A 27,449-nucleotide genomic window follows, 5' to 3' on the forward strand; every position below is an offset into this window, starting at 1 on the left:
ATCTCAGGGCTGCACTGGAGGCAGAGATCTCTTTGGTGCTGATGCATCTGTGCGCACCCTATCTCCATCTCACATGCTGCCTCCAAATATTGTAGAGTATCAGGAGACGACGTATTTCTGCAGGTCTCCTCAACCATCCCTCCCTTACTGGGGTTTATTTTGTTTTCTTGAAGCTGAGCTACGTTTCCAGGAAGCTGTTGGATGAAAATACTCAACTCATTCCAACTGTTTTTGGACACTATGTCTGAGGAGTGGTCAACTCTACTGGTTCAGGCTGTCATGGCTGTGCATCAGTCCAATAACCTAAACTCTTCTCAGTATCCCACCCACAACTAGAGGCCTTAAGCTGCCAACAAAGTCTGGCACATGCACATTTTAAAATCTGGTAAAAAATGACAGCATTTCCTGAATTCATCTTTCAGTTACAAATTACTCCTCTGCTCCTTTCATTAATATGATTAGCTGCAAGTTTGAGACATGTACACACCAGAGATAAATCCCAGAATTCCATTTGATAAATTGCATTGGTTAACCTCTCAAAGGACTGTTCTATATCTCATTTCCACTTATATAATACTGGCAGAACTAATTAGAGGAAGAGCTTTAGACAGACTAATGATAAAGGGGAATCTACTTTCTAACAAGGATTTTAGTTTTGATTTTTCTTTCTCTCCAACTATTAGTCTATGGGAGAGAGAAGTAAGAGGGGAGAAGGAAGTTGTAGAGTCTAGAGTTTTAAGAGTTGTGGGGCCTTTTATTATTTATTCATACTGAGGGATACACAATCAGGGACTGGAACTCCTTTGTGTTAGGCAATACACACACACCACCACCACCACCCCCCACAAGATGGCCCACAGAGCTTACAATTGAAGTAATCCACAGATAAATCCAAAATATAGGAAAGCATTAAGGTTATCTCCTAAACAGCAAATGGATTTGTATGTGGTTTCATTTTTATTTACTTAGATTGTAGTAGAACATATAATGTACTAAGGCGGTTCCAAACACAAAGAAAACATAGTTCCTGCCATGATGAGCTTACAGCCTAAAAGGTCTTCATTCTAAAAACCGGGATAAAAAGTGAAAAGGAGAAGCCTTGGCTACCTAGCAAAGACATTTCTGTCATGATTAAACTAACCATCATCCCAAAATAATGAATAAATTGGATCCACTGTTTAAAAGGCTGCCAAGATCATGCTTGGAAAATTGTGGTTTTGAGAAGTGTTTGAGTAAACCATTTGCACAGAAGGATGTTACATGACTGGCTTCTTCAATGCTTCTTCCTTGTACATCGTGATTCTCTCATAGCCAAACTACCAAGCGTTCTTTTGAAATGGCAAAGATCAAGGAGAAAAGTGGGGGAAAGGCTGGGTTTAGTTACTGAACCTTTAAGGTGTAGAACAGTGGTTCTAAACCAAGGGTATGTGTATTTCTGGGGGTTCACAGAGGTCTTCCATGGGGTACATCAAGTCATCTAGATATTTGCCTAGTTTTACAACAGGCTACATAAAAAGCACTAGCTAAGTCAGTACAAACTAAAATTTCATACAGACAATGATACGTTTATACTGCTCTATAGACTATACTATATACTATACACTGAAATGTAAGTACAACATTTATATTCCAATCAATTTGTTTTATAATTATATGGTCAAAATGAGAAAATAAGCAATTTTGCAATAACAGTGTGCTGTGACACTTTTGTATTTTTATGTCTCATTTTGTAAGCAAGTAGTTTTTAAGTGAGGTGAAACTGGGGGTACACAAGACAAATCGACTCCTGAAAGGGGTACAGTAGTCTGGCAAGGTTGAGAACCACTGGTGTAGAAGCCTTGTCATGTGGCAGTCGGTTGCAGCTAGAGTTGGAGACTGAAGCTAGGAATTATGTGGTTTTTATCTAGGTTCATTTTTTGTTGTTCTGCTCCACTTAGTTCTGATTGTCTGACTGGACTGAGAGAGACAACAGCAGCAAACCTTGATGCTTGGGATAGGAAGTTGAGATTTTTTTGTGTATTTTTTGTCCCAAAAATCCAACAAACCAATTATATCTTTCAATTTATCTACAATAACTTTAACTGCTCCAGGACAATAGAAGAGTATAACCAAAACCAGCCAGTTTTGTATCATTTTACATATCATAAAAAGAGGGGATGGAATTAAACTAATACAGGGACTTTGGTTGCAGATAAGCACCCTGGGAACCTACCCTGGCCTTAGGCCGATTCCCCGGAATCGGGCCCTGCGCCTGTACACTGAACGGACAAGAAAAGGCATCCGCCTTTTCTCTCATTTCCACAAATAAAAGAAGAGTCTCTTTGCAGCTATTTTGATTATTTTCAGGTAAGACAGTTTAATGTTCATGAAATACAAAAACAGCTTTCTGTAGAGCAGGCTGGAAGAGGCCTGTGCTCAGCCTGGATGAGATCACAAGGAAATAATTTTGGTAGTCTCCACCACCACTGGCCAACACAGACCTGCCCAGTGCTCGCCCTCTTCCTGTCTGCCACAATTCCTGACCCCACAGCAGACTCCCTGTGAGGTTCCACATAGGGGTGGGATTGCGCTATGGGGCACCTCCCCTTTCTGAGTGGGAGGGTGAGGCCTATGTGCAGTAGGGCCCCTTCATGCATGGATTTGAGGAGTATAATCTGCTCTTCGCTCATTTTTTCTCTTTATTATACTACATCTTTAAATATTCCAGATATCTAAGGACAGAGACTACTGCAGTTCATATGCTCTTACTTCTGCCTTCCTCACAGGGGTGTGGCAAAGTTTAACTCATAAATATTTGTAAAGGGTTTTGAGATCTTCCTATGGAGTGAATTATTGGTTTGATTCTGTGAGGTGCTGTGCACATCTGCAAGGGGCTGAGCTCCTTTCGCCCCCACTGCAGTCAGTTGGAGCTGAGGGTGCTCAGCACCTCATAGGACTACTCAGAACCTTGCAAGTTTCAGCCCTAAAATGCTAAGCACTATCATTGTTGTCAGGGCTGGCTCCAGGCACCAGACCAGCAAGCAGCTGCTTGGGGCGGCCAACTGTGAGGGGCGGCAAGTCTGGGACTTTGGCAGCAATTCGGCGGCGGGTCCCTCGCTCCCTCTCGGAGCGAAGGATCCGCCGCCGAATTGCCGCCGAAGACTGAAGCAGCGGCGGTAGAGCTGCAGATCGTGATCACAGCTTTTTTTTTTTTTCTTTTCGCTAATTGGGGCGGCAAAAACCCTGGAGCCAGCCCTGATTGTTGTTATGGTTTGCAATGGCAAAAGATTTCACAAGTGTGCATTGTGATCAACAAGCAGATCTGTTCATTTCATCCACATGTCTTCCCTTTGTCTCCAGGTTCCATTTATTTGGTTTGGCTTATATGACCAAATTAATTATCGTTCTCAGCAATTAATTCTTAAACTGTTCCAGTGGGTCAAGAAGTATATTGTAGCCACTGTGGCTCAGGCTGAAATTGATTAGTGACCTCATGACATCTTTTGCATCTTTCTCAATTTCAAATTGTTGTTTATCTGGCTTCCATCCAAAAAAAATCTCAGGGTGCATGTATCAGATACATGGTTGAGCTTTTTGTTTCAAGTATTTCATGCTCCTCATAGTCAATTTTTCTGGTAGGCAGAATTTTACTCTCCTTTATGACACATTGACAGGGCCACCCGGGGAGGGGTGCGGGGGGGCAAGTGGGGCAATTTGCCCCAGGTCCCAGGCCCCACAGGGGCCCCGTGAGCTGCTCCGGGTTTTTGGCGGCACTTCAGCAGCGGGCACTGCCCAGTGAGCACAAGCGCCGCAAGCGGCGGAAAAAAAAAAAGCCGCAATCAGCGGCACTTAGGCTGCTCTACTGCCGCCACTTCATTCTTCGGCGGCAATTCAGCGGTGGGTCCTTCCCTCCGAGAGGGACCTGCCACCGAAGACCCGGCCCTGCCCCAGGCCCCCTGAATCCTCTGGGCGACCCTGCACATTGATCCTGATTCTCCTCTACATCTGAATGGGATCTGCTGGGAGCCAGCTCCCTAATTCAGAACTGCCCAGCCTGGTGCAAATCAGGGCTGCATAAGAGCATGCCTAATTTACACTGCTGGTGGAAGGGCCCTCATGTTGCATTTAAATGTTACATATGTCAGGTTGTCCTTAGAGGCAAGGCTAGAGTCATTCAGCTGCATCGTTTAAGATGCTGAAATGTGAAATACAGAATTGCCCTGAACCTGGTAACCCAAGTAAGCAATGACAAATTAGCAAACGCAAAACTACCTGTGTCCAATGTAAAATCGCAGAAAATCTTTGCAAACATATTTAATCTACCTGAGCTTCCCGGTCCATTTACTGTCCCCAATTTAGAACATGCCTGGTTTAGGCAGACTACATTTACATTATGAAATACCTGCTTTCCTGAATTTTGAGAGCTGTGTTTGGTTTTTTATGCTAACTAGACACAGCTATTCACTCTCCTTTCTACTGGATGGGTGGACTATGCCCAAGCAAAAAAAAAAAGGGAATTACTTTGATGTGACTTTTGACCACAAAAAGAAATAGTTATAAACAGATCCTGCATTTGCTTACAAAAACGAGACACAGAGTTAGTAACTGGGATCTATTACAAGCTTAACTTTGGAGAAGGCTGTATCTATTTTTGGTATCCTCAAAATGAAAAATTTCCTTTAGAAAATGTGTATGTTTTTTTTAAGTGCTGGCATTCTTTGATATCTGAGTAAAAGTGTCTTATTAATGAAATGGTTTAAAGCTAGATCAAATGGTAACAATTGAACAAATCTAGGAGAAGTTTATCACACCGATGACCAGGTTTGTAAAGATGAATGTGGGAGTCAGCACTGCTTGTTTTATTAATCTGTATATCAACTCACTTACTATGTAGGTTTAAGTAATTCACACAAGGCCCACTCCTGCAATTTGCTGAGCACCTTCCACTTCTATTGCCATTGATGAAGTCCCAGTGACTTCATTTTGATTTCAATGGGAGTTGACAGCAATCAATACTTTGAAGGATTCAGCTTTTAATATGCCAACCACCCTGTCTAAATGAGAAAGTTGTGTGGGTTTAACTAAAGGTGTTACTTTAAACCTCTTTAGTTAAAGCCAGCGGAAAAGGCTTATTTCCATTTAATTAAAGTCAATTAGGAATCAGTTTAGGCTAAACTGCTACAAGCTATTCTTAAAACTGCAATAAGAGTGTCCACACAGGGGGGTGCACTGGTTTAACTACATCAATTAAAAAAACAATTTAAGTTATACACCAGAGCAACTTACTCATGTGGACAAGCCCTCAGTTCTCTTGTTTGTGACAGCAGGGCCATAATACTTACTTCACAAAACTGAAGAAGGAGCAGGTTAGTTACATTTCATCTGAAAGATTTAGAACAAATCATATTAAAGGCAGTTTTTTATTCACTTGTATTTCTTCAAGTTACTGCCAGCAGGTGTCACAGCATTTCAGCTGAAGACAGGTAACCTATGCAACCCCGTCCTTGCTAACTAATGTACCTGTGGTTTGTGTCCCCACTTCCTGCTTCTTCAGCCAGGCAGCGTGACACGATCATGGGTGCCGACTTATATGGGCTCCTGGGGCTTTAGCCCCAGGAATATTTACAGTCAGGGGCTCTGCTTCACCAATAGTTGGAGCTAGGTTTCGCCCCTTTTAAATTCCAGCCGCGGCCGGGAGTCAGAGGGCTCTGGGCTGCCTGCGAGCGCGGGGAGCCGAGAGCCCTTTAAATCCCAGCCGCCGCCGGGAATCAGAGGGCTCTGCGCTGCCCGCTGCGGTGGGGAGCCCAGAGCCCTTTAAATCCCAGTCGCGGCTGGGAATCAGAGGGCTCTGCGCTGCCCGCTGCGGCGGGGAGCCCAGAGCCCTTTAAATCCCAGCCGCGGCCGGGAGTGAGAGGGCTCTGCGCTGCCTGCAAGAGCGGGGAGCCCAGAGCCTTTTAAATTCCAGCCGCCGCCGGGAGTCAGAGGGCTCTGGGCTGCCTGCAAGAGCGGGGAGCCCAGAGCCTTTTAAATCCCAGCCGCCGCTGGGAATCAGAGGGCTCTGCGCTGCCTGCAAGAGCGGGGAGCCGAGAGCCCTTTAAATCCCAGCCGTGGCCGGGAATCAGAGGGCTCTGGGCTGCCTGCAAGAGCGGGGAGCCCAGAGCCTTTTAAATCCCAGCCGCGGCCGGGAATCAGAGGGCTCTGCGCTGCCCGCTGCGGCGGGGATCCCAGAGCCCTTTAAATCCCAGCCGCAGCCGGGAGACAGAGGGCTCTGGGATGCCTGCAAGAGCGGGGAGCCCAGAGCCTTTTAAATCCCAGCCGCCGCCGGGAATCAGAGGGCTCTGGGCTGCCTGCAAGCGCGGGGAGCCCAGAGCCTTTTAAATCCCAGCCGCGGCCGGGAGTCAGAGGGCTCTGGGCTGCCTGCAAGCGCGGGGAGCCCAGAGCCTTTTAAATCCCAGCCGCGGCCGGGAGTCAGAGGGCTCTGGGCTGCCTGCAAGCGCGGGGAGCCCAGAGCCTTTTAAATCCCAGCCGCGGCCGGGAGTCAGAGGGCTCTGCACTGCCCCAGGGGCAGGGAGCCCAGAGCCCTTTGAATCCCAGCGGGGGAGGCGGCTGGGATTTAAAGGGCTCAGGGCTCCCCGCAGCTGCCAGCAGCCCAGAGCCCTTTGAATCCCAGCCCCTGGCCGCTGATTGCCCCCTCCCCAGACCCTTGCCCCAACTGCCCCCCAGGACCCCCACCCCCTATCTAAGCACCACTGGTCCTTATCCCCCGATTACCCCCTCCCGAGACCCCTGCCCCTAACTGCCCCTTGGGACCCCAGCCCCGATTTAAGCCTCCCATCTCCTTGTCCTGAACTGGCCCCGCCTGAGACCCCACCCAACTTCCCCCCAGAACCCCTCTACCTGTCCCCTGATAAACCTTCTGGACTCCCATGCCTATCCAATTGCTGCCTGTCCCCTGACTGCCCCTCCAAACCTCTGCCCCATCCAACCCCTCCTGCTCCTTTTCCCTTGACTGCCCCCCGGAACTCCCTACCCCTTCTCCAACCCCCAAACCGCTTACTGTGCCACTCAGACCAGCGTATCTGGCTCCGTGAAGCTCCAGACAGTTGCTGCCATGCTCCCCCATGGAGCCCACAGCCCTCTCCCACCCCCAGCACCTGCCTTCCAGATTTGAACACCTCAAAATTCAGGTGTGCTCAAGCTCAGTTTGGGCAGCTTTTACTTCATTTCTCCCAAATCAGTTTCCCCTGCAAGGTGCCAACTGAAGGTGTTGGAGAACAGAGAGATCGGGTGGCCTCCTAATGCCTGGAAAAGAGACAAAGGCCGGAGGAGGGAGTGTCAGTGCCTGTGCAGACTTCTGGGAAGTGCACGGTGTGGAAGGGGATGCTGTGATGCTTTGGAACAACTCCATACAAAGCCAGTCAGGACTCTGGGGGAGCCTCCCCTCTCGGAGCAGACTGTCTCCAGGGCAAGAAGCTTACACCTTCCTGGGTCTGACCTCGGAGCATTCAGCATGCCCTTCCACACCATGCACTTTCCAAAGTGAGTCTGCCCAGGCTGGTCCTGGGGCAACCAGAGGTCCCTGCACCCCAACTCCGCAGTCAGATGTGACTCTCAGCCAGACAGTAAAACAGAAGATTTATTAGATGACGGGAACACAGTTTAAACAGAGCTCGTAGGTACAGAAAACAGAACCCCTCTGTCAGGTCCATCTTGGGGGGTGGGGAGCCCAGAACCAAATTCTGGGTCTCTCCCCATTTCCCCAGCCAGCTCCAAACTGACACTCCTCCTCTGGCCTCTGTGTCTCTTCTGGACAAGGAGGCCACCTGATCTTTGTCCCCAACACCTTCAGTTGGCATCTTGCAGGGGAAACTGAGGCACCCATACAGTATTCAGAGAAAATATTAAGGACATTCCCACTTCATCACAACAGGTGCAACAAAATATAATACTGTATATTGAAGTAGGCAAGTGCTGCTTCTGACTTTCCACTTTTAATTGACCTTTGTAATCTTGTGGCACTGATGCATTGTAGCTTCATTTTATATCGGCTTACAGGGCGGGAGCCAGGGCCGGCTCCAGACCCCAACGCGCCAAGCAGGCGAGTGGGGCGGCACTGTCCTGGCAGGGCGGCATTTGGCTCCGGCGGACCTTCCGCAGTCATGCCTGTGGGAGGTCCACAGGAGCCCCGGGAGGAGCGGACCTGCCGCAGGCATGACTGCAGCGGGTGCGCTGGTCCCGTGGCTCGGACGGAGCTCCTGCAGGCATGCCTGCGGATGCTCCACCGGAGCCGCGGGACCACAGGACCGTCCGCAGGCACTTCTGCCCTGGCCGCGGGACCAGGGAAGGGCGGCGCAAGCGGCGCGGCGCGCTGCCCTGCTTGGGGCGGTGGAATTTCTAGAGCCGCCCCTGGCGGAAGCGGGGGGGCACCACCATTTTGGGCCCCACCAAAAATTATACAAACCTGCCGCCTATGGACACGATGGCACCTCCCCAAGATCATTTCACTCTACAGCCTGACCCTCAGCACTGGCCCCTACCTATCTGCGTCAGAATCAAGGAGGGCTGTGGCATAGGAGACACCAGGCCAGCTTTACAACAATGGAGGATCCCCCTGCATTTGGCTGCTTCTTCAGGGGCTGGTTTCCCCAGCTCTATGGCTAGATTCTGCTGGCAGTGAGGTACAAAGCAGACACATAACAGCACAAGAAGACAGGACCCAGTATTTATTTTCTTATTTGATTTTTTTTCTATTTTGTTCTTTCTTCCTTTTATCACCTTCTGCCTTTCTGTTTTTCATGTGGTCAATTCTCTGTCCCCTCTTTTACCCCATTTTTTATTGGATAGTTTTCTCTCCTCCTACTCTGCTTTCTTCATGGTGTCTCCGAGTGGAACACAAACCCACTAGTGTTGGAGTTCAAAACTGAACTTCCAAACCCAAGATACTTGAATGGGTTTGATATCAGGCAAAATAAGTTCAACCATCTAGCCCCTTCAGGCTCAGGCAGGACCAAGAATACGTAGGCCACTCAAATGAGTGTTTGATAGACTTTCATTGTCAATCAGCTATAAAATAAACAAATTTTGACCAGACAGTTAAACCATGTATTTATCTGACTGTGTTCACCGAGTTCTTGTTTGATGAATGGACTTCAAAAATAGCTAATTTTTAAATAAAATAAAATAGCTAGATTTCTAGCAGGCTTTTGCAAATAGCTGGCACTGCAATAATTGCAAAAACACTTACCCTGTTGTGTATGGGATATTTATGCCCCCTAGATTAATGCTGTCACATCCAACAATGAAAAGCGTTGAAAAGCACAGCAAAGACACACCACTGCAAATCATAGCCAGCTTCGCAGACTCTCTTGCACCAAGTTTGAGCTTTTTAATAATGTAGCCACCTAGCACAATGCCAACACCAGCACTTGGGACAATAATCACACCTGTTTGGAGGAAAGTGAAATGTAAGGTTAAAATAGGAACTGTGGAGAGAGAATAAAAAATAAACATTGGTTTCACCCCCTAATTAGATTATGACAAATTCCACAATATGGCCCTCATTGACTAATTCACTACCAGCAAACTGAGTCAGAATTTTTAGCGCTCTGGTCTGATGTCAAAGGATTAATAAAAGCTTCTTTATGATTTTCCCAGCAGCAGAAAAAGAAAAATTGCATATACAAGCAGAAATATTGATTTGTATTTATTTCAGAGTGGGCTGGCTACTGGTGGTGGGGAATTGAAACATAGCTGCACAGCACAAAGACCTCAAAGGTTACAGGGCAGGCGATGACAGGACTCCTTACCGCTCTGGGCTGTCCCCAAAACATCACAAGGAATGCAGATTGATCCAGTTTAAATTAGTGAAATTCTGAAGAATTAGTTCAAATGTTGGGGTAAATCCTGCTTTTCTTACTCCTATGATGAGCCCCAGTGAAGTATATGTACTAATCCAAACCTTCAGGGCCGGACCAAACTTCATAAGCCTACCTTGTTCTAACAGCCTAATGAGTCTTTCTTCTAGGAGCTCTGTAAACTTTTATGGTCATAGACGCTAACCAGCTGATATCCAGATTTTGATATCTTTACTCATGTTGAGTATTACCATGTCTCATGAGTGGTCCCGTTGATTTTAACAGGACTACTTGCAGATTCACTGTGAGTGAAGGTATCCAAATCTGGCCCTTAGCATTCTACCACTTGAAAGACTTGGCACTTAAAATTTAGAGCACAATAAACTTTAAGCCCTGACATATTTATAACTAAGAACTGTGACTTTGCTGCTACGAACATCAATTGGTAGTGTTGTAGTGGGGCCACAAGCTAGCCCTATCTCCCAGTGCCCTGTGGAGTTGCTAAACTGTGCAAAGTTCCTGTTTTTCCTAGCCTCTCCTGGCTCTCACTGCCCATTGCTTCTTATTGTACATCTTTAAGTGATGGGCTTGCTCCGGGAGATTCATTCAGCATCAAATGTGAATTTAGAAGCTTTCAGACAGTTGCATCCAGTGAAAGTGGGCTGAAAAAATCATGATAGGTGTTCTTATTTTTTTTAAATGATGGGAGAAGTAAAACAAAAATCTACTGAAAACCATATTGTAATACAGCTGCAGTCATGAGAGAACATTCGTGTCCTCCCCTGCTTTACCTAAAAACATTTGCAGAAGGAAATCTCTGTAACAAGTATGAGGTTGGAAATGTGAAAATAACTGTTAATAAATGTTATAAGCAATGCCACCATAATTACTACACCAACTGTGAACCTAAGATCTTAATAATAATTCTGTGTGGAATTAGAAAGACCTCTCAATCTCCCAACAGAGTGGGCGTTAATATTTTTAATTCTTTCTAAAAGAATGTCTCTTCTTAGGGAACAACTTAAGAGCTGTTAACTCCCAGGAGAATAAACAATTGGATATGAATGCGAGAAGGACATAATTCCAACCTTTTTACCCATTCTGAACATTTTCTCTCTCAATATTTATCAAAAGGGACAAATAGCAAAATGATAACTCAATTAACTGAATCCACCAGGCAGTACCTGTTCTGAGGTAGGGCACAAACACAAGGACAGAAGAGCAGGACAATTTGGAACGCTCTTTAAGCATCGGTCCTCAGCTATATCAAGTTACAGCAAGTCAGGATCTGGCCCTGTGTATTGTCCATCTTGTTGCTCTTCCCAACTTTCTGCAAAAAACTCCTCACACTATTTTATTCTCCTTCCCCACTCCCTATAATTTACCTTCATTCTTCCAGATACCTCCTTCTGACCCATCCTTTGCATTCAATGACCTCGCTACCTCTTTCTGGCTTGGTTTTCAGTTATTACAGAAAGCTGTGCTGCTCTGCCATCCATTGTCCTTGGCCCTAGAACAGGAGCTGAGGGGATAAGGAGAATGCTTGTCTCCCCTTCCCCCCACCCCCTCCACATTCATCCCACTCAGGCAAGAACTAGGGAACAATTGAAAACCGTGCACTCAAGGAGCACATGGACTTCTTCCTCTATGTGTCCATCGGGGGGAAAAAGTCACCCTAAGGGAAGGGGACAGGAACACGCTGACCTGCAGCTAGTTGGTAGCACAGAGGGAAGCCTGCAGCAGAATACATTCACTCATTATATCATGGAGCTTGGAATGCATTTTTGCCCCCTGTGCAAAGCAGAATTTGATACTTACATATTTTTTTCATACAGTGTATGTTAAATGGAAGGTAATAAACGATCAGAACAACATAGTCACTACTACAATGGCTCTTCCACAGGAGCTTCCAAAGCAAAGTATATACATCTAATTGAAGTATTCATTTTTCACTTTCAAAGTCATATAATGGAACAAAACTGAGATTTGATAGTAAGCCATTGTACTGCACTTTGCTTTATTTTACAATGATGGTTTGGCAAACAGGATTTTTTGTATGTGCACAAAATATGATGCTGTATCTAGTACCCCAAGGCAAGATCAGTTTTCAGTCAGCAATTTTTGGGCTCTGTCCTTTTTGCTGTTGTCAGAATGCTGCAGCACTTGAAGCTTTCCCACAGGAGAAAAGATGATCATAACAGCTAATAGTCTGCTTACAGAAACCTGCAATATTTGCTCCCAGTGTTGCATTTCCAAAGGGAGTAGCAGAGATTTCAAAAATCAATTCTGTGTGAGTTGTACACTACACCTTTTCTAGAAAAGAAGTGGAACCAGTTTACTGTATAGTACTATATTTAGGAACAGTAGAAGTTACTAGTGAATGCAAAAGAGTTTAGATTGCAAAATATAACCCTCTTTCTTCACACACTTTTATAATCTACAAAATCATTTTCTCTTTTGAGCTGAAATTTTCCAAGTTTAGCCTCTGCCCTGAAGTCAACTTCTTGTTGTTTGTTTTTAGAAAGTTTAAGAGCTTTAAGTGTTTGGGGTTTTTTTAGTTCACGATGGGTGGGAAAATTAAACTTTTTGCATTTAAAAAATTCTAACCACTTTTTTTTTTTTAAATAAAAGACTACAGCAAAGGAAACTCAAGTTCAAAACTTGAAATCTGGCATGGATTTAATCCTCCCTGACTAATGCCTTTGCTTTGTTTGAGAAAAGAAATTGAATGAAATTTAACAAAGAGATGGCTGTTTGTAAATTGCCAATTGAAAATGCACTGTGCAAAATCTCATTAGGTTTCCAGCTGGCCACACAAAGATAGATGCACCGAGCATATGTGTACAGCTAGTTAAGTGCACAGCTGAAGTGCAGATATTTTGGTTAAAAAAATTTACAAATTACACTGCAACTGAAGCTAGAAGAGCTTGTAAACTAACAGTACAAGTAATTTACAAGCTCCACTGGTGTAACTGTGTACACTGGCTACCTCCAAATCTTCTTTTACCTTCAAAAGAACTCTAGAAAAATTTAATGTTACTAAATAACTTTAGGAAATTACCCACCTGCCACAGTAGTAAGTGGGCACTGTGATTTTTTTGAGAGTCACAATTACTCCCTGAGGATCTTCTCTGGGGCAGTGCAGCTATCCACTGCTGCATACTCAGGATACAGCAAAGGCTCAATCTAGTCCTAACTTTTTGGAATTTCCCAACTTTTGCGTGTTTTGTCTCACATGAATGTTTTATTGGCACTTGTTCTTGTGTGTATACAGCCTCTAATGTGAGTTATGGGTCAATAATTCCATCAAAACTACCAGTGATGCCATAAATCATGAGAGCAAAACTCCTAGTTTGTGTAACCACTAGAACCATCAGCAGGAATTAACGTCCCATAAATCATAACTGCCATTATATTTTATATGAGAGACAAAGTAATATCTTTCATTGGACCAACTTCTGTTGGTAGAAAGGATAAGTTTCTGAGCTACCCAGATCTCTTCTTCAACTAACCTAGTGACTCTTCAGGAGACCTGAAGAAGAGCTCTGTGAAGCTCAAAAGCTTGTCCCTTCTGCCCACAAACGGTCCAATAAAAAGTATTACCTCACCTACCTTGTGTCTCTCATATCCTGGAACCAACACGACTACAACATCACTGCAAGCATCTGTATGATATAATTCATTAATTTCATGCCCTGCACAGGATGTCTCTCCCCGCTCCACAGGCTCCCATAGAAAACTCCCATTGCTACTACTTCCCACTGCCCTGATCAGGATCCCAGAAAGACTGCTCTTTTTTTTTCTCACCAACCCCGGACTAGATAGACACCCAAGGTTCCAACTCAGATCCTCTTATTCCCTGTCTCTCCATCTCACATTGCTTCCTCTCCTTTCCTGGATCCATGCAACCAAACAGCGTTCTCTCCTTCTCCTACAGTTCTCCCTCCTCTTCTGGAGTGATTATGCATGCCTAGTCCATTGGTACTTCACTCACCCGCTGGCGCATAGCTGGGGCTGGGAGGTGGGGAAGTGACTCCATTTTGAAGTTTGGAGTATTCGAATAACGGCCAGGGATTTGTTGTCACGTTGCCTTCCAGTAATATAGAAATTGCCACACTAGATCAGATGAGTGGTCCATCTAGTTCAGTATCCTGTCTCTGATGGTGGCCAGTAACATGTGCTTCAGAGACAGATGGGGGAAAAAAAAAAAACCTTGAAGTTGGCAATTATGGAATAGCTTGCCTATAGAGGAAGATTTTTCCTACCATTCTCAGTTAATGGTTGGCATGTCCTGAAGCATGTGGGTTTATTTTCCTCCCATTTTTTTAATCTTACTTAATGTAACTGGATATTCTATCATATAAATGATCATCCCTGTTTTTAATCTTGCTAAACTCCTTGCTTCAATAATAATTTGTGACTGAGTTTCACAGGGTCATTGTGCATCTCAAGAACTATGGAATTTTTAATGTATATTGTACAGCAACAGACACGCTTGAACTGCTTCAGAACCAGGAAAAAATGGGAAAAGAGAATAACTTTAAGAGAATTAGTGTTTCTGACTACAGAAATGAAAAGATACTGAAAGTGAAAAGCTGGAATGGTTTTCCTTCTAAAATGGTGCATATTCAAAGAAGTTCAAAATAGGCCATGCAGGGAAAGATCAAGGCTTATTATTGCTTGTTTTGTTATTATTTCTTCAATATTTCTGAGTACCAAAAATAGCGGTGGATGCCTTTCAAAGATGTGGCCCCTACCCTAAAAGGCTGCCAATTTAACAGTGGTGTGACAAAGGAGGCAGGGTGAATTACCAACAAAAACAGAGGGAAAAGGACAAGTGTAATCCATATTATACCAGCATGGACCTTTGTCTCCCTCTGGTGGCTGAATAACAAAGAGTTTTATGAGTGTGTTTCTGCCTCCAAGTTACTGGGCCAGCTCTTTTCACTCAAACAGTAGAAAGTCATGCATTTAGCCCCAGAGTTTCTGGGTTCAATCCCCATAGATGGGCCAACCAGGGGCTTTGTTACACAGGGAGGTATGTAACAGGTCCGTTACTCAGGGCAGAATGATCTTGATAGTTTTGTATTATTTTTTAAAATGTTGTGTTTCTCTCCCTTGGTTCTCAGAGGTGAGATGAAAGATGTGAGTTTTTAGGAGGGATCTGAACAAGGAAAGGGAGGTGGGCCGGTGAACAGGTTTGAGGAGGTCATTCCATGCATGGGAATGCAGGAGGCAGCTCAGAAGAAAGCACAAAGATGTTTGTAAGAGAAGGAAATGAGAGGAGTAGCAAAGGCTGCTTTCATCAGCAGAGTCAAGAGAGCAGGGCCAACACATGGTGCCCAATTCTGTAAATCATTCTGCATAGGAGGCCCCTTGCACCCACACAGAGCCGCAGTGAAATCAGTCGGGCTTCATGTGAGTGCATGGGGGTCTGTCCCCAGGGAACACATTACCAGATCGGGCTGTATAAGATAGGACTTTTAAAACAAGGACAAAAGTTTGAACTTGATGCACGTTGCAATGGCAAGCTGGTGAAATCTCTCCAAGAGGACGGGTACATAATTTAAGTGATGAGAGAGATGATTCTGGCAGCAGCATTGTGGATGGGCTGGATTGTGGCAAGGCTGTTCTAAATAAATAAACGAGGAGGAGATTGCAATAGTCAAGGTGGAAGATGAATGAGTAGGGCATAGACAAGTCATTTGGTCACTGGACAGAAAGGAAGGGAGGGACATTGTAAAGGTTGAGGAGTACAAAGTAAAATTAGCTTTTAAGAAATTAATATTAAACAATATAAGAACTGATAAGACCTTTTAAACTAATGGCAGATTCTCTGTAATTTGCACGTGATCATAATGGTCACTTCTGACCCTAAGGTCTATGAGTGTGATGGTATTTCCCCATATTTTTCCCCTCACAATAAAACTTTAATATAACCTAAAAAAATGGCAAGTTCCGCACTTGTACAAAACAAAAACAACAACATTTGGTTCACGTTTTATTAAACAAACATAGCAAACTCCCACGGAACTACTGGAATTCTGAACCGAAAAAGTAAAGTTAGACATTATTTAGCTGGTAAGATTATCATTTTAAAGCCAGTTTTATTTTTTTCCTCTATTGCTTTTGTTTCAGTGGTCAGAAAACGATAATCCTTTCAATGTTGTGATAGAGGCAATGCCTTACCAGTGTAGATGCTGGCATTGGAAGCTGGGATGCCAAACTGTGACTCGATGAACTTGGGAATGAAGGTAATAAAAGCAGTAACAATGGCACTCTCAGCTGTGTATGACAAACTCACAAAAAGGAATGTCATGTTGCTTAAGATCCTGACAGCTGCTCTTGGAAGCTCTACAAAATGACAAAAACAACAAATAAATGTTATAAATAATGAATGGAAAACAAAACAAATTGACTTTCTTTGAGATGGACTGTAAATAATGGTTTCTTAACATTCAGCCATATTTGCTAAGTGAAAAAGAAAAGAAAAGAGCATCTATAGTTTGGATTGGAAATATTTCCCTTTGTTCTTCTGTTATCTGAATGTACCCGTCTAGGCCCTACTCCAGCCCTGCACAGGCATAGGAGTCCATTATAGCACATCTGCTTGCAGGAATAGAGGCTTTGGGTGGTAGTGCTGAAATAGCAAAAAAGCAGGAATAGTTTTAAGTAATTTCAGAATTTCTTTGATGTATCTTTCACTTCTGAAGATACAAAATTCTGATGTTTCTGTACCAATAAGATTGTTTCTTGCACTCTACATGATCAAGATAGTCCACATAAATCAATCTATCACTTGTAGTATGTTAACATTTTATTGTAATTTTGCCTAAATAAACAAAGTTTTAAAAAATTGTATTTGGGATCCATTGATGATAATGCCATAATTTAGGAAGGTAACCAGTAGGATATGATATTTAGCCATATTTATTAATAATGCATGTAGATCTAACATGCTGAAAATTAAAAAATATTAATTAGTTGTATCAATAAACCACATATAAAAGTCCCAAAAGGGAAAAAAAAAGAAAAAAACCTGTTAAGACTGAAAGCACATATACTCCTGGGGGAATTCTGTGCCAAAAAAATTAAAAATTCTATGCACAAAATGTTAAAATTCTGCAAATTTTATTTATCAAAATAGCATAATGTAATCACACCAGTTTCAATTATTTTGGTAATTATTTCAAAATACTTGTCGGCAACTACGGCTGTAACAATACAGACAACAAAAAAATATTTCCTAGGATTAGAAAGCTAAAAAAACCTCTATGACCACCCATTTCCTATTTCTCTGTCCCCTCCCCCCAGAGCCCAGCCACGCCCACCCCCAGCCCAGATACCCACATCCCTTCACCCCCAGAGCACAGCCGTGGGGTGCCCCCCAGCCCAGACACCTGCACCACTTCCCCTAAAAACCCAGTTGCGTCCCCCGCAGCCCAGACACCCACACCCCCTCTCCCCCAGAGCCAACTTCAGCCCCCCCAACCAAGACACCTGCACTCCCTTCCCCCCCAGAACCCAGCTGTGGGGTATCCCCCAGTCCAGACACCCAAACCCCCTCCCCTCCAGGGCCCAGCTGCAGGGCCCCCCCAGCCAAAGCACCTGCACGCCCTTGCCCCACAGAGCCCAGCCGTGGGCTACCCCCAGCTCAGATACCCTCCCCACTTCCTGCCAGAGAGAGAAAAAGCCTGATGCTGGGTCCCAGGCTTGTACAGAGTTTCCTGCATGCCACCTCCTTCCTTCAGGTCGAACTGAGAACCACAGCCACCTGGAATCCTCCAGCTCCCCCTTCCCAGTCCCGTTCCCACTGGCAGAGTCATAAGAACATAAGAATGGCCATACTGGGTCAGACCAAAGGTCCATCAGGCCCAGTATCCTGACTACCAACAGTGACCAATGCCAGGTGTCCCAGAGAGAGTGAACTTAGCAGGTAATGATCAAGTGATCTCTCTCCTGCCATCCATCTCCATCCTCTGACAAACGAAGGCTAGGGACACCATTCCTTACCCATCCTGGCTAATAGCTATTAATGGACTTAACCTCCATAAATTTATCTAGTTCTCCTTTAAACCCTGTTATAGTCCTAGCCTTCACAACTGTCTCAAGCAAGGAGTTCCACAGGTTGACTGTGCGCTGTGTGAAGAAGAACTTCTTTTTATTTGTTTTAAACCTGCTGCCCATTAATTTCATTTGGTGGCCCCTAGTTCTTATATTATGGGAACAAGTAAGTAACTTTTCCTTATTCACTTTCTCCACACCACTCATGATTTTATATACCTCTAGCATATCCCCTCTTAGTTTCTTTTCCAAGCTGAAAAGTCCTAGTCTTTTTAATCTCTCCTCATATGGGACCCGTTCCAAACCCCTAATCATTTAAGTTGCCCTTCTCTGAACCTTTTCTAATGCCAGTATATCTTTTTTGAGATGAGGAGACCACATCTGTACACAGTATTCAAGATGTGGGCGTACCATGGATTTATATAAGGGCAATAAGATATTCTCCGTCTTATTCTCCATCCCTTTTTGAATGATTCCTAACATCCTGCTGCTTTTTTGACTGCCGCTGCACACTGCAAGGACATCTTCAGAGAACTATCCACGATGACTCCAAGATCTGTATCTTGTGTCCTGTATTTGTGAGCCGGAGAGTTGGGCTCCACTGAACACTTTAATGGGCTCTAGATTGAATATATTACAGAGGTGCTGAACAGTTGAGTTGTATGCTTGTTATAAAGCATGTGCAGTGGGGTTTAGTACTCTAAGGTCAAATCCTGCTGTCTTTGCTCAGTTGACTTCAGTTGGATTACTTGTATGAACAAAGCAAGACAGATTTAGGCCCTTGTCATTTCAAAAGTGGTCAGGCTGCATATCAGCATGTAAACTGTCAGTCTGCATCCAATTTTAATCTCTTCTAGTCCGTCAAAATTCTAGTAAATCGATTATAGATGGGAGGATTTATCATTTTGATCCAGTTTCAGATGTTTTCTTGCGAGCTTTACAAAGTAAAGTATTAAACTTTAAATATAAAATTTGGTGGAAAGAATTAATCCATAAATTGTGCTAAGAAGCTTTCATTTATTTTGAAACATAAATATTCTAGAATAGACAAGGCAGTTAAGCCTGCATCACTGTTATTGAACATTTATGATACTGCAATGTCAAAACAGAAAGAAATAAGGTGACATTGGGGGCAGGAAGATAAGATATCGATGCAAATGTAAGGAGATGATGTTACAGTTTCATGACAATGCCAAAAATATATCAATAAACATTTTTGGAAACCAAATTAGAATGACAAGGACAAAAAGGAAACACTTCTAAAACTGTATGATGGCTATATTACAGATTCAAGACATAAAAACACATGTTTATCATACATTCAAAAAGAAATTTAAGAGAAAAATATCCAATTCACTACAATAACATTAACTCCTAGTGTATCTCTCATTCCTCAGTCTGTGGGGTGATTTTTAAAGGGGCTGGGAGGCTGTCAATGTTAATTGTAGCCCTAACTGGGCCAATTTATTTAAATAAGTTTTGAAGGGCCTCAGATATCACAGCAGAGGGTCTGGGCTCCCAGGGGCAGCCTAGCTTTGAAGAGAACCGCTACTGTTGGGCTGGTGGAGGGGAGCAGTACAAAGGGTACCCCTGAGATAAGGTGGAGGACCAAGAACCTAATTTTCCCTCAAAACCTGGATTAATAAGGAAGAGAAGCAGAACAGGCACCAGTGCACCCCAGGAGCAACCATGCAGCCATAATCGACCCCAAAAATATACAGCCGGCAGCCTCCCAAAGCAGTGGACTTCTGCTGCTGGGAGCATGAGAGTGGAGAAGAGGTGGCAGGGAAAGCCCTGGCTGATTTTATTGCCACTGGAAACTGGATTTCAGTTTGCCTATTTGGGGTTTTTAAACATATGTAGTGGGCAGCTGCTGTGGTGATGAGCACAGTAGAAAACCCTCGATCGACAGGTCAACCCCACTGAGTCCCACTGCTGCCTGCTGGCAGGGCTACTCCCTGCACTTTTCTCTTCTTTGAGAAGGCAGCCTTACAAAGCACCACAGAAAGGGCAGAGAAGATGGAAACTGACTGGCTAGTCCATGTCTCCTAGCCCAACCTCCCTCAGAGTTGAGAATTCAGTATAGCAATCTTTGGCATTCTCCATGATCCATTTGTAATTTCATGAACAATCGCATCAGAGAGAGAGAGAGAGAGATGAATTTGGTTTTCAGTAGTGAGTGACTTGGAAGGAAAATGATGCAAAAATTAGGCAGTGAACAATAGTTCACAACAGGGTGAATGCTGGCCAAAGCATGGACTATATTCTGTTCATTCTAACTTCCGAAACAATGGCCACCACAGATAGAACAGCCCTTTTACGATGATGATAAACTAAGTATTATCTCTAGAAATAAGATGAAACCAAGTAGTCGAAGCTGAACTCTGGACCCAGGACTGAATCACAGTATCTCTATAAAATGCCAAATCCAAATGTCACAACACTTGGCAAAGTTCATAGTCCAGTCTACATGGGGAAACTCAGTTTCTGGAGTGTTTGGGTTCAGGATTTTGGTATAGCTCATTATAGAGATACTAAATTGATATTTTGTGCTGGACTTCTGATCTGAGGTTTTAATTTGAATACATTTTTAGTTGCATCTCTCAGGTTACTGAGAGCTCAATTTAATATGCTAAAGTTCATTATTAATTAAAAACTAGCAGCTTTATTGAATATATCCTTTTGGGTTGTATGTCTACATAGGGCTAAGTAAAACTCTAAATGTCCTGTACCATGTATTAGGTGTCCTATAAAACCTGTGATAGATTCTTCAGAGGCAAACTCTAATTTGATTATTCCAAATTATTGGGTTAAAACAGAGAATTTTTTTCTGGACATTATATAATGCAAGTCACCTCCTAACAGCCTCAGGCTCCAGCTATATAACTTAATATCAGTATGAGCCAGAGTTCTCTGGAAACTGAACTACAGTTCTCTAGCACAGGGGACAAAGTTAGTGCAAATTAAACAAAGCCACTATGGAAATAAAATGCACATCCAAAATTAGGTTTTCACTACTATCCTAACATGACAAAAACAAAACTCTGTCTGGCAGAAGCTTTATAAAGTTTAATTACATTATGAATTTAAAAAACCACAAAATCGGTACAATAAGCAAAAAAACTGAAAATAGCTAAATTTGCCAGTCATAATAATTATTTAAGATCAGACAGTATGTTGGAATTGTGGATATAAAATAATGGATCCTTAAAGTCTTTACAATATCCAAGTGTCCAATATTTCAAGTATTATCTTTATTTTTGTAAGGTTTGTGGCAATCAACCGCTTATCACAGGCCTAGTCTTTTGCTTCAGAATTGTCATTAAACCTTTTGAAATCTTACTGCTGTTTCTTATTACAACAAAAATATTAGCACTTATTTTTGCATAATGCACATCAATGGCACAAATATAAGAATACTGTTGTTTAACAAGAACTTGCGGCCTTCCACCATTTTGTCATTTTCTAAGGATGCCCTTTCATTCTCTAACCATGTAAAAAATAGACGTGGAAGAAAACAAAATAAATCTCTATCAGTTACATTGCTTGTAAAAAATTCACCCTTATAAAAATATCAATACATACAAGCTACTCTATTTAGTTCTGGGGAAATTCTGCACAAAAAAATTAAAATTTCCACAACAAAAATTAAAAATTCTGCACACAATATTTTAAAATTCTGCAAAATTCTGCATATTTTATTTGTCAAAATAACACAATATAATCACACCAATCACAATTATTTTTTGTCATTTATTTCAAAATACCCGTCAGCAAGTATGTCTGTAACAATACAGATAACAAAAAAGATTCAGGAAATGTTTTTTGACAAATAGATTCCTTAGTAGGCATATTAATACAGAACTCTGAGTAACAATTCATTTAAACAATACAAAACCGTATTTCCCGCACCCCTCAGAAGTAGTCCAAAGGCTTGGAGGAGTCAGGAGGTAATGGAGCAGCTGAAGGAGAGGGAAGTAAATTGCTGGGAAGGAACCTGGGCCAGGTGGATTAAAATCAATGATTTTAAAAAAAATCAGATTATTTTAAATTTAAATCAGATTTTTTTTGATAAAATGTTCTTTGAAGAAAAACCTATCTAAAGATAGTTTTAATTAAGATACATTATAGCTAAAAGATAGCTCATTATGGAATAGAGATTATAAATTCTAATTCTATAGTATGAGACAATATATTCATGTCATGTTTAAGAAAAGTTTTGTAAATGAGTTCCAATAGTTCATGCATTAGGGACCCAATTTTATGGGGTTCCAGGGGCGTCTGTATAGATTAGTTAGGGTAATCTTTTTATCTGCTCAATGGGACTCAGTGCTCAGTCTAGAAGATACTATCTGAGATGCTTAGTTTTGCAGTTCTCAAACTGTAGATTTGTGTCTCCAGAGATAACATGCTTGTTAACAGCAAAAATGTTTTAAATAAATAAATAATATATAGAGGTGATAAATAACAGACCTCAACTCTATTGTCCCTCTGCAAATTTGTGTACACAGAGTCAATCCCTTACCTCTCTCTAAAAGTGCAAAGTTTCAAAAAGTTCAATGAACAGAAGATTGTTGAGGGCGGAATAGATCTGGACAAGGAGAAGACGTCTGGAGATAAATGTGAGAAGGGAGGGACAGGCAGTAGAAACAAAAGTAAAACTGTTTGAGCAGCACATTCCAGAAGTCTTGAGGTCTTTCTGAGTGTAGCCTTCACTGATTTGAGACCTACCATACTATTCTCTCACTAGAAGAGAAAACTTATAATGGCAGCAGGTAGTAAAAGAGACCCAGTTTGGGAATATTTTAATGAAGTTCCTCTACCTGTGGGTAAAACAGGCATGTGTGCAAAATGCAAACAGTGCCACAAAGAAATGCAAGGCCTGGTTGCCTGAATGAAACATCATGAGAAATGTTCCTTCTCAGGAGGAAGCTGCATTGAAGATGGTGAAAGGAACATGTCTGAACACGCAGGATCTTCAGGTTGTTAAACTTTTTTATTTCATACTTCTTTCTTAAGGACTGCCTGTCTTCCTTCTGGACTATTATTGAATTCTCATGTTTGGGCAAAAAAATAGAGTTGTTACTCTATGGTACTATCATTTTAGATACAGTTGTGATAAAAAATAAATAGCTGAAATGGGCAGATCTTCCTTTTACAATTTCACCTTTAAAGTACTACTGTCAGTGAATACAATGAGTAATACTAAATGAGCAGTATGGTAATAATAATTAAATAACTGCATTGACTTATGTTGTTTAGGAGAAGCCATCCTCAACATACAGTATTCTGAAGACAATCCATCATCAAGATCACCATCATTTTCTATAGTTTTCTATAGTTTCAGAGCTGCTGCTTTGTTCTAGCACCACAGCGCCCTCTGGTGGGCAAAAGGTAGAACTGAAGCAGTTATTTTCTGCCAGAAGCTGCTGCAGTTCTTAAACCACAGCACCCTCTGGTGGGCAAAAAATGGAACTGCAGCAGCATTTCAGCAGCAGCTTTTTTCTGCGTATAAAATTAATTATTTTTAATCATTAATTATGCACACAGTAGCACAGAATTCCCCCAGGAGTATCTAATATGTAATAACTCAGCTGTACATTTCCCCATTAACTCACTGCCATAACTGTGAGAGAGAGCCTATTACTTGAATAACACCAATAAGTAACTAAATATAAATTAGAACTAGCCTTCTTGTATTAGTCTGATAGTCCACCGGTGACTTTTTTTTCTAAGTTTTGAGCATATCTATCTATCTATCTATCTATCTATCTATATTATAATCACCATTTCATTTTCTGTAACTGATGTGTCAGACCACTGCTTGACTCACTGTCATGGACAAACAATTGTAAATACTACCCTAGAAAAGTTCCTAAATCATGGTAAACAGAATGGGAAAGAAATTTAAACTACTTCAGTAATTTCATTCCAAGTTAATCGGTTTTTCTTAATTAATCAGAGCAGAGGGGACCCAACTCTAACACAACTGAGCCAGATGACCAAGGGAGCAGAGTGTTCCCTTTACAGCATTATCTCCTTGCAGGCCCACAGGAAATCCCTTTTTAAGGTACACAGGAACATAGTCAGAGGGCTGCTCCATAGATGTCCCTGTGGATATGCCCATATCTCTGGTATTAGGGGGCCAAATTCCATGCCAATTTTACAGAGACAACCTCTTCACCATTCCCCATGGGACAATTTGAAAATAATGTTTGAGATTTCATTTGGAGTTTCTTGTCCCCCATTCACGTTTGGGATGGCCTGATCCCTACTATTTATATAAATGGAAATAACCTAACACTGGCTAAGGTCGCACCTTATTATGTCAGACACGTTAGTACTGTGAATGGGTATATTAAACACAAGTATTAAATTCTACAATGATTCTTTGCCATGTGTTTCATTATCTGTCCTATATCAGTGCAATCATTTAAACTAGCTCTCATACGGATTTTTGGGACAGGTCTTAATGCACTTGGGGAGCAGCCAGACAGCTGAATAGAGCATAATATGCATGCCATGTATGGAGGTTTGAAGTAAATTTTATTATTATTTATTTGTATTGCCGTAACAACCAGAGGCTCCACTCAATATAGGGCCCCATTGTGTTAGGCACTGTACAAACATATTATGGGGCACAGTCCTTGTCTATTTAGATTGTAAACACTTCGAGGCAAGACAGATCAAGGATGGGAATAGAAACAGAAGCACAGAGAGGTGAAGTGATGCACCAAAGAACAGGACAGTGGCAGAATCAGGAGTAGAACCCAGATCTCCTGACTCCCAATCCAAGTGTCTATTGAATTCCTGACATTTGCTATTTTAAATGGAAGACATCAGGCAATGAGCCAGTAGCGTGTTTCTCCCTAGTCTTCTGACTTTTGCTGAGTAATATTTGCCCGTTATAGAAAATGAAATTGAACTCTTTCTAGGTGCAGGACTGAGGTCTGGCTCTAGCAAGATCTAACCCAGCAGTTCTGAAACTTTTGCTTGTGTCCTCACATGTAATGGACTATCAGCATGCTGCCATTCTCTTGTGCAAAAGTGATTGGAAACAGTCTGAAACAGAGGACTAGGAGATGTGTAAACTCCAAAGTTCAGGACTGTCTGGATCCAGGCCCATTTCTATTTAAAATATATAATTTAGAAAGAAAAGCAGAGATTATGATATAAATGCACTTACCTGATGTACCTGAAGAGTTTATAGCATGTTTAAACTCAGTACAGTATTTAGCTTCTATACCATGCCAGCTGTAGGTTAATTAATCTAACTGAACAGTATGCTTAGCTGAGGTAATTGCTGAAAGGCATGCAGGCACAGTGCCATGTTATGAAACTATGCAACCTACATAGTAAAAGGAAAACTGCGAGTCCATCTGTTTGTGTTCATGATTTATCGGCACTTATGGGATCAAACCTTGGTTTATATATTATACACCTGCTCTGGCCCAAGATATTTACACTGTGCAGTACTCTCTATTTTCCTTCATATGTTATACCCAATTTTCTCTTTTCTCCATTCCTTTTTTTTTTTTTTCCCTTCTCCTGAGTCTGGCTTGGACTTCTCCTCAAGAGTTTAAATTCTGTTTGTCCTTTGAAGATTTTTTTTGTCTTGCTTGTAAGGGCTTAGATCCACAAAAGGACTTCTGCTCCTAGCTCCATTATTTAGGCGCCACTGAAACTCTTAAAACCCCTGCTCAGCTACTGCCTAGTTATGGAGACTCCTAAAATCCCCTGGTGCTTACATTTGTTAATGTTAAAGTCCCCTGAGCACCTACATTTATGCTGCTGGGCATGTGCACAATGCCTCAGTTTAGGCATGGAGTGTCTACTTCACACCTAAGCCCCAGCAGGACCCTCAAACCACATGACAATCAGCTTTCGCACACCTATCTTGCCTGCAGGACCCGATCCAGTAGGCATTCTCAAAAAATGCCTCTCTCTCAGAGGTGAGTGCCCTAAGCACTGGACTATAGAGTCATACTGTCTCTCTGGTCCAATGCATATTTTTATACAAAGTGGAATGGCTTCAAGAGGAGCGATAGAGAGACCCCCTCCCATGAGAATATCCCATAATCCATATATTAAGGCACTCACCTGAGAGCTATGAAACCTATGTTTAAATCCCTTCTCCTCATCAGGTAGAGGAAGGAATTGAATAAAGGTCTCTCACATCCTGGGTGAGTTCTCTAGCCACTGAGCTAAAGGCTATATGGGAGGCCACCTGCTTCCCCACCCCTGGCCATTTTGTGTGGATTTAGATGTGTGCTGCCACTGTTTTTACAAGGAACGGGTTAGGCACCTGACTCGAAGAATGTTCCCAACTATGGATCCCAAGTGGAGACAGTTGCCTCCCTGCAGCTTGGACTTAGGAACGTAATGCCATCAGATTTACAAGGCTTAGGATACACTCCTCTCCCCTGCATCTGCTGTTGGCTAGTTCAGGCTACTCTCCACTCAGCATGCTGGCTTTTGTGGGATCCCATTCCTAGGTGCCTCTCTCTTCCAACGCACTATATATACAGCCTAGGGGCCTAACATTGGGTGCATGGATTCCACTGGGTGGGCACCTGCCTAAAACTCAGGCATTGCAACTTTGAGCACTGAAACAACTGAGCCCCTTTTTGGAATTGGGCCAAAATAATGAGAGAGAGACTGATCAAAATTTCCACACTCCTAAGATGCACTGTCATTGTTATAGTACCCACTAAAATTCAGGTCTGCAGATTGTGCAGAACACTGTTATCCTCATCAGAAGTATTTAATTAGCATTACAGATGGGTTGGCAAAATCTGTTGCTAGGTGGCCGCACGTCCCCCTAAATATGGAGATTAGTGACTCGGTCTATTCTTATTGGCCACACTTCTGTTTTAAGCCATTTTTAAAATATCATCATCTCCCTATTTAAAATGATATTTTAAAAATTTCTGGATTTCTGGAACAAAGATACTTATTTTGTGGGAAAGGGCATAATAGAAGAAACTGCTAGGTGTTGCTTCTCTGATACAATGAGAAAGGGCTTGTATAACTGTAAGTTTGTTATTTTTCCCCACTATGGGTGAAATTCACCCTAATTCAAAGGCTTGAGGAAGGGTCTCTGCATTGCATAAACCCCACTTAAACCTCGCATTAACCCCACCAGCGCTTAAATGGTGATGAATTCCTCATTCAGGCCTGCTGTCCTTCAGTGAACTGCATCCTGTTTGAAAAGCTATCATGATTTGAGGCAAATCTCTCTTCCTTGAGCAATCTCAACTTGTTCAACATCTTTCTGACCTCCAAAATAAGTGCAGTTCTTAACTGTTCCACATGGTGAATCTCTCCTGTGGTGAAACTGAAAACTTTTAATACAATGGCCAATACTTACTAATGTTTTCAGTGACAAAAAAATTGTGAATTGGTCCCTATACAGTATGTACTATTCTTATATGTAGTTAGGATGAGTATATGAAACAGAAGGAAATATGAAACTACTGGCTGTTATTTCTTCACAGTAAGTATCTAGAAGGATCTCGCTAAAAAAATTATTTGTTCTTTCTTTCTTATTGT

General features: G+C 42.5%; 1 protein-coding gene across 15 annotated transcripts in view; it reads right to left on the reverse strand.

Annotated features, from left to right (window-relative positions):
* Positions 1–27,449, reverse strand: part of SLCO5A1 (solute carrier organic anion transporter family member 5A1) — a 189,163-nt gene that overhangs the window by 34,198 nt on the left and 127,516 nt on the right. For all 15 annotated transcript variants that reach the window (XM_039522870.1, XM_039522869.1, XM_039522857.1 and 12 more), the window contains 2 exons: positions 16,023–16,187; positions 9,224–9,422 (listed from right to left, as the gene is read on the reverse strand). In XM_039522870.1, coding sequence (XP_039378804.1) covers positions 9,224–9,422; positions 16,023–16,187 — 364 coding nt within the window. The remainder of the gene's footprint in view (positions 1–9,223; positions 9,423–16,022; positions 16,188–27,449) is intronic.

This window comes from Mauremys reevesii, linkage group 2 (genome assembly GCF_016161935.1).
Source record: "Mauremys reevesii isolate NIE-2019 linkage group 2, ASM1616193v1, whole genome shotgun sequence".
Lineage (NCBI taxonomy): Eukaryota > Metazoa > Chordata > Testudines > Geoemydidae > Mauremys > Mauremys reevesii.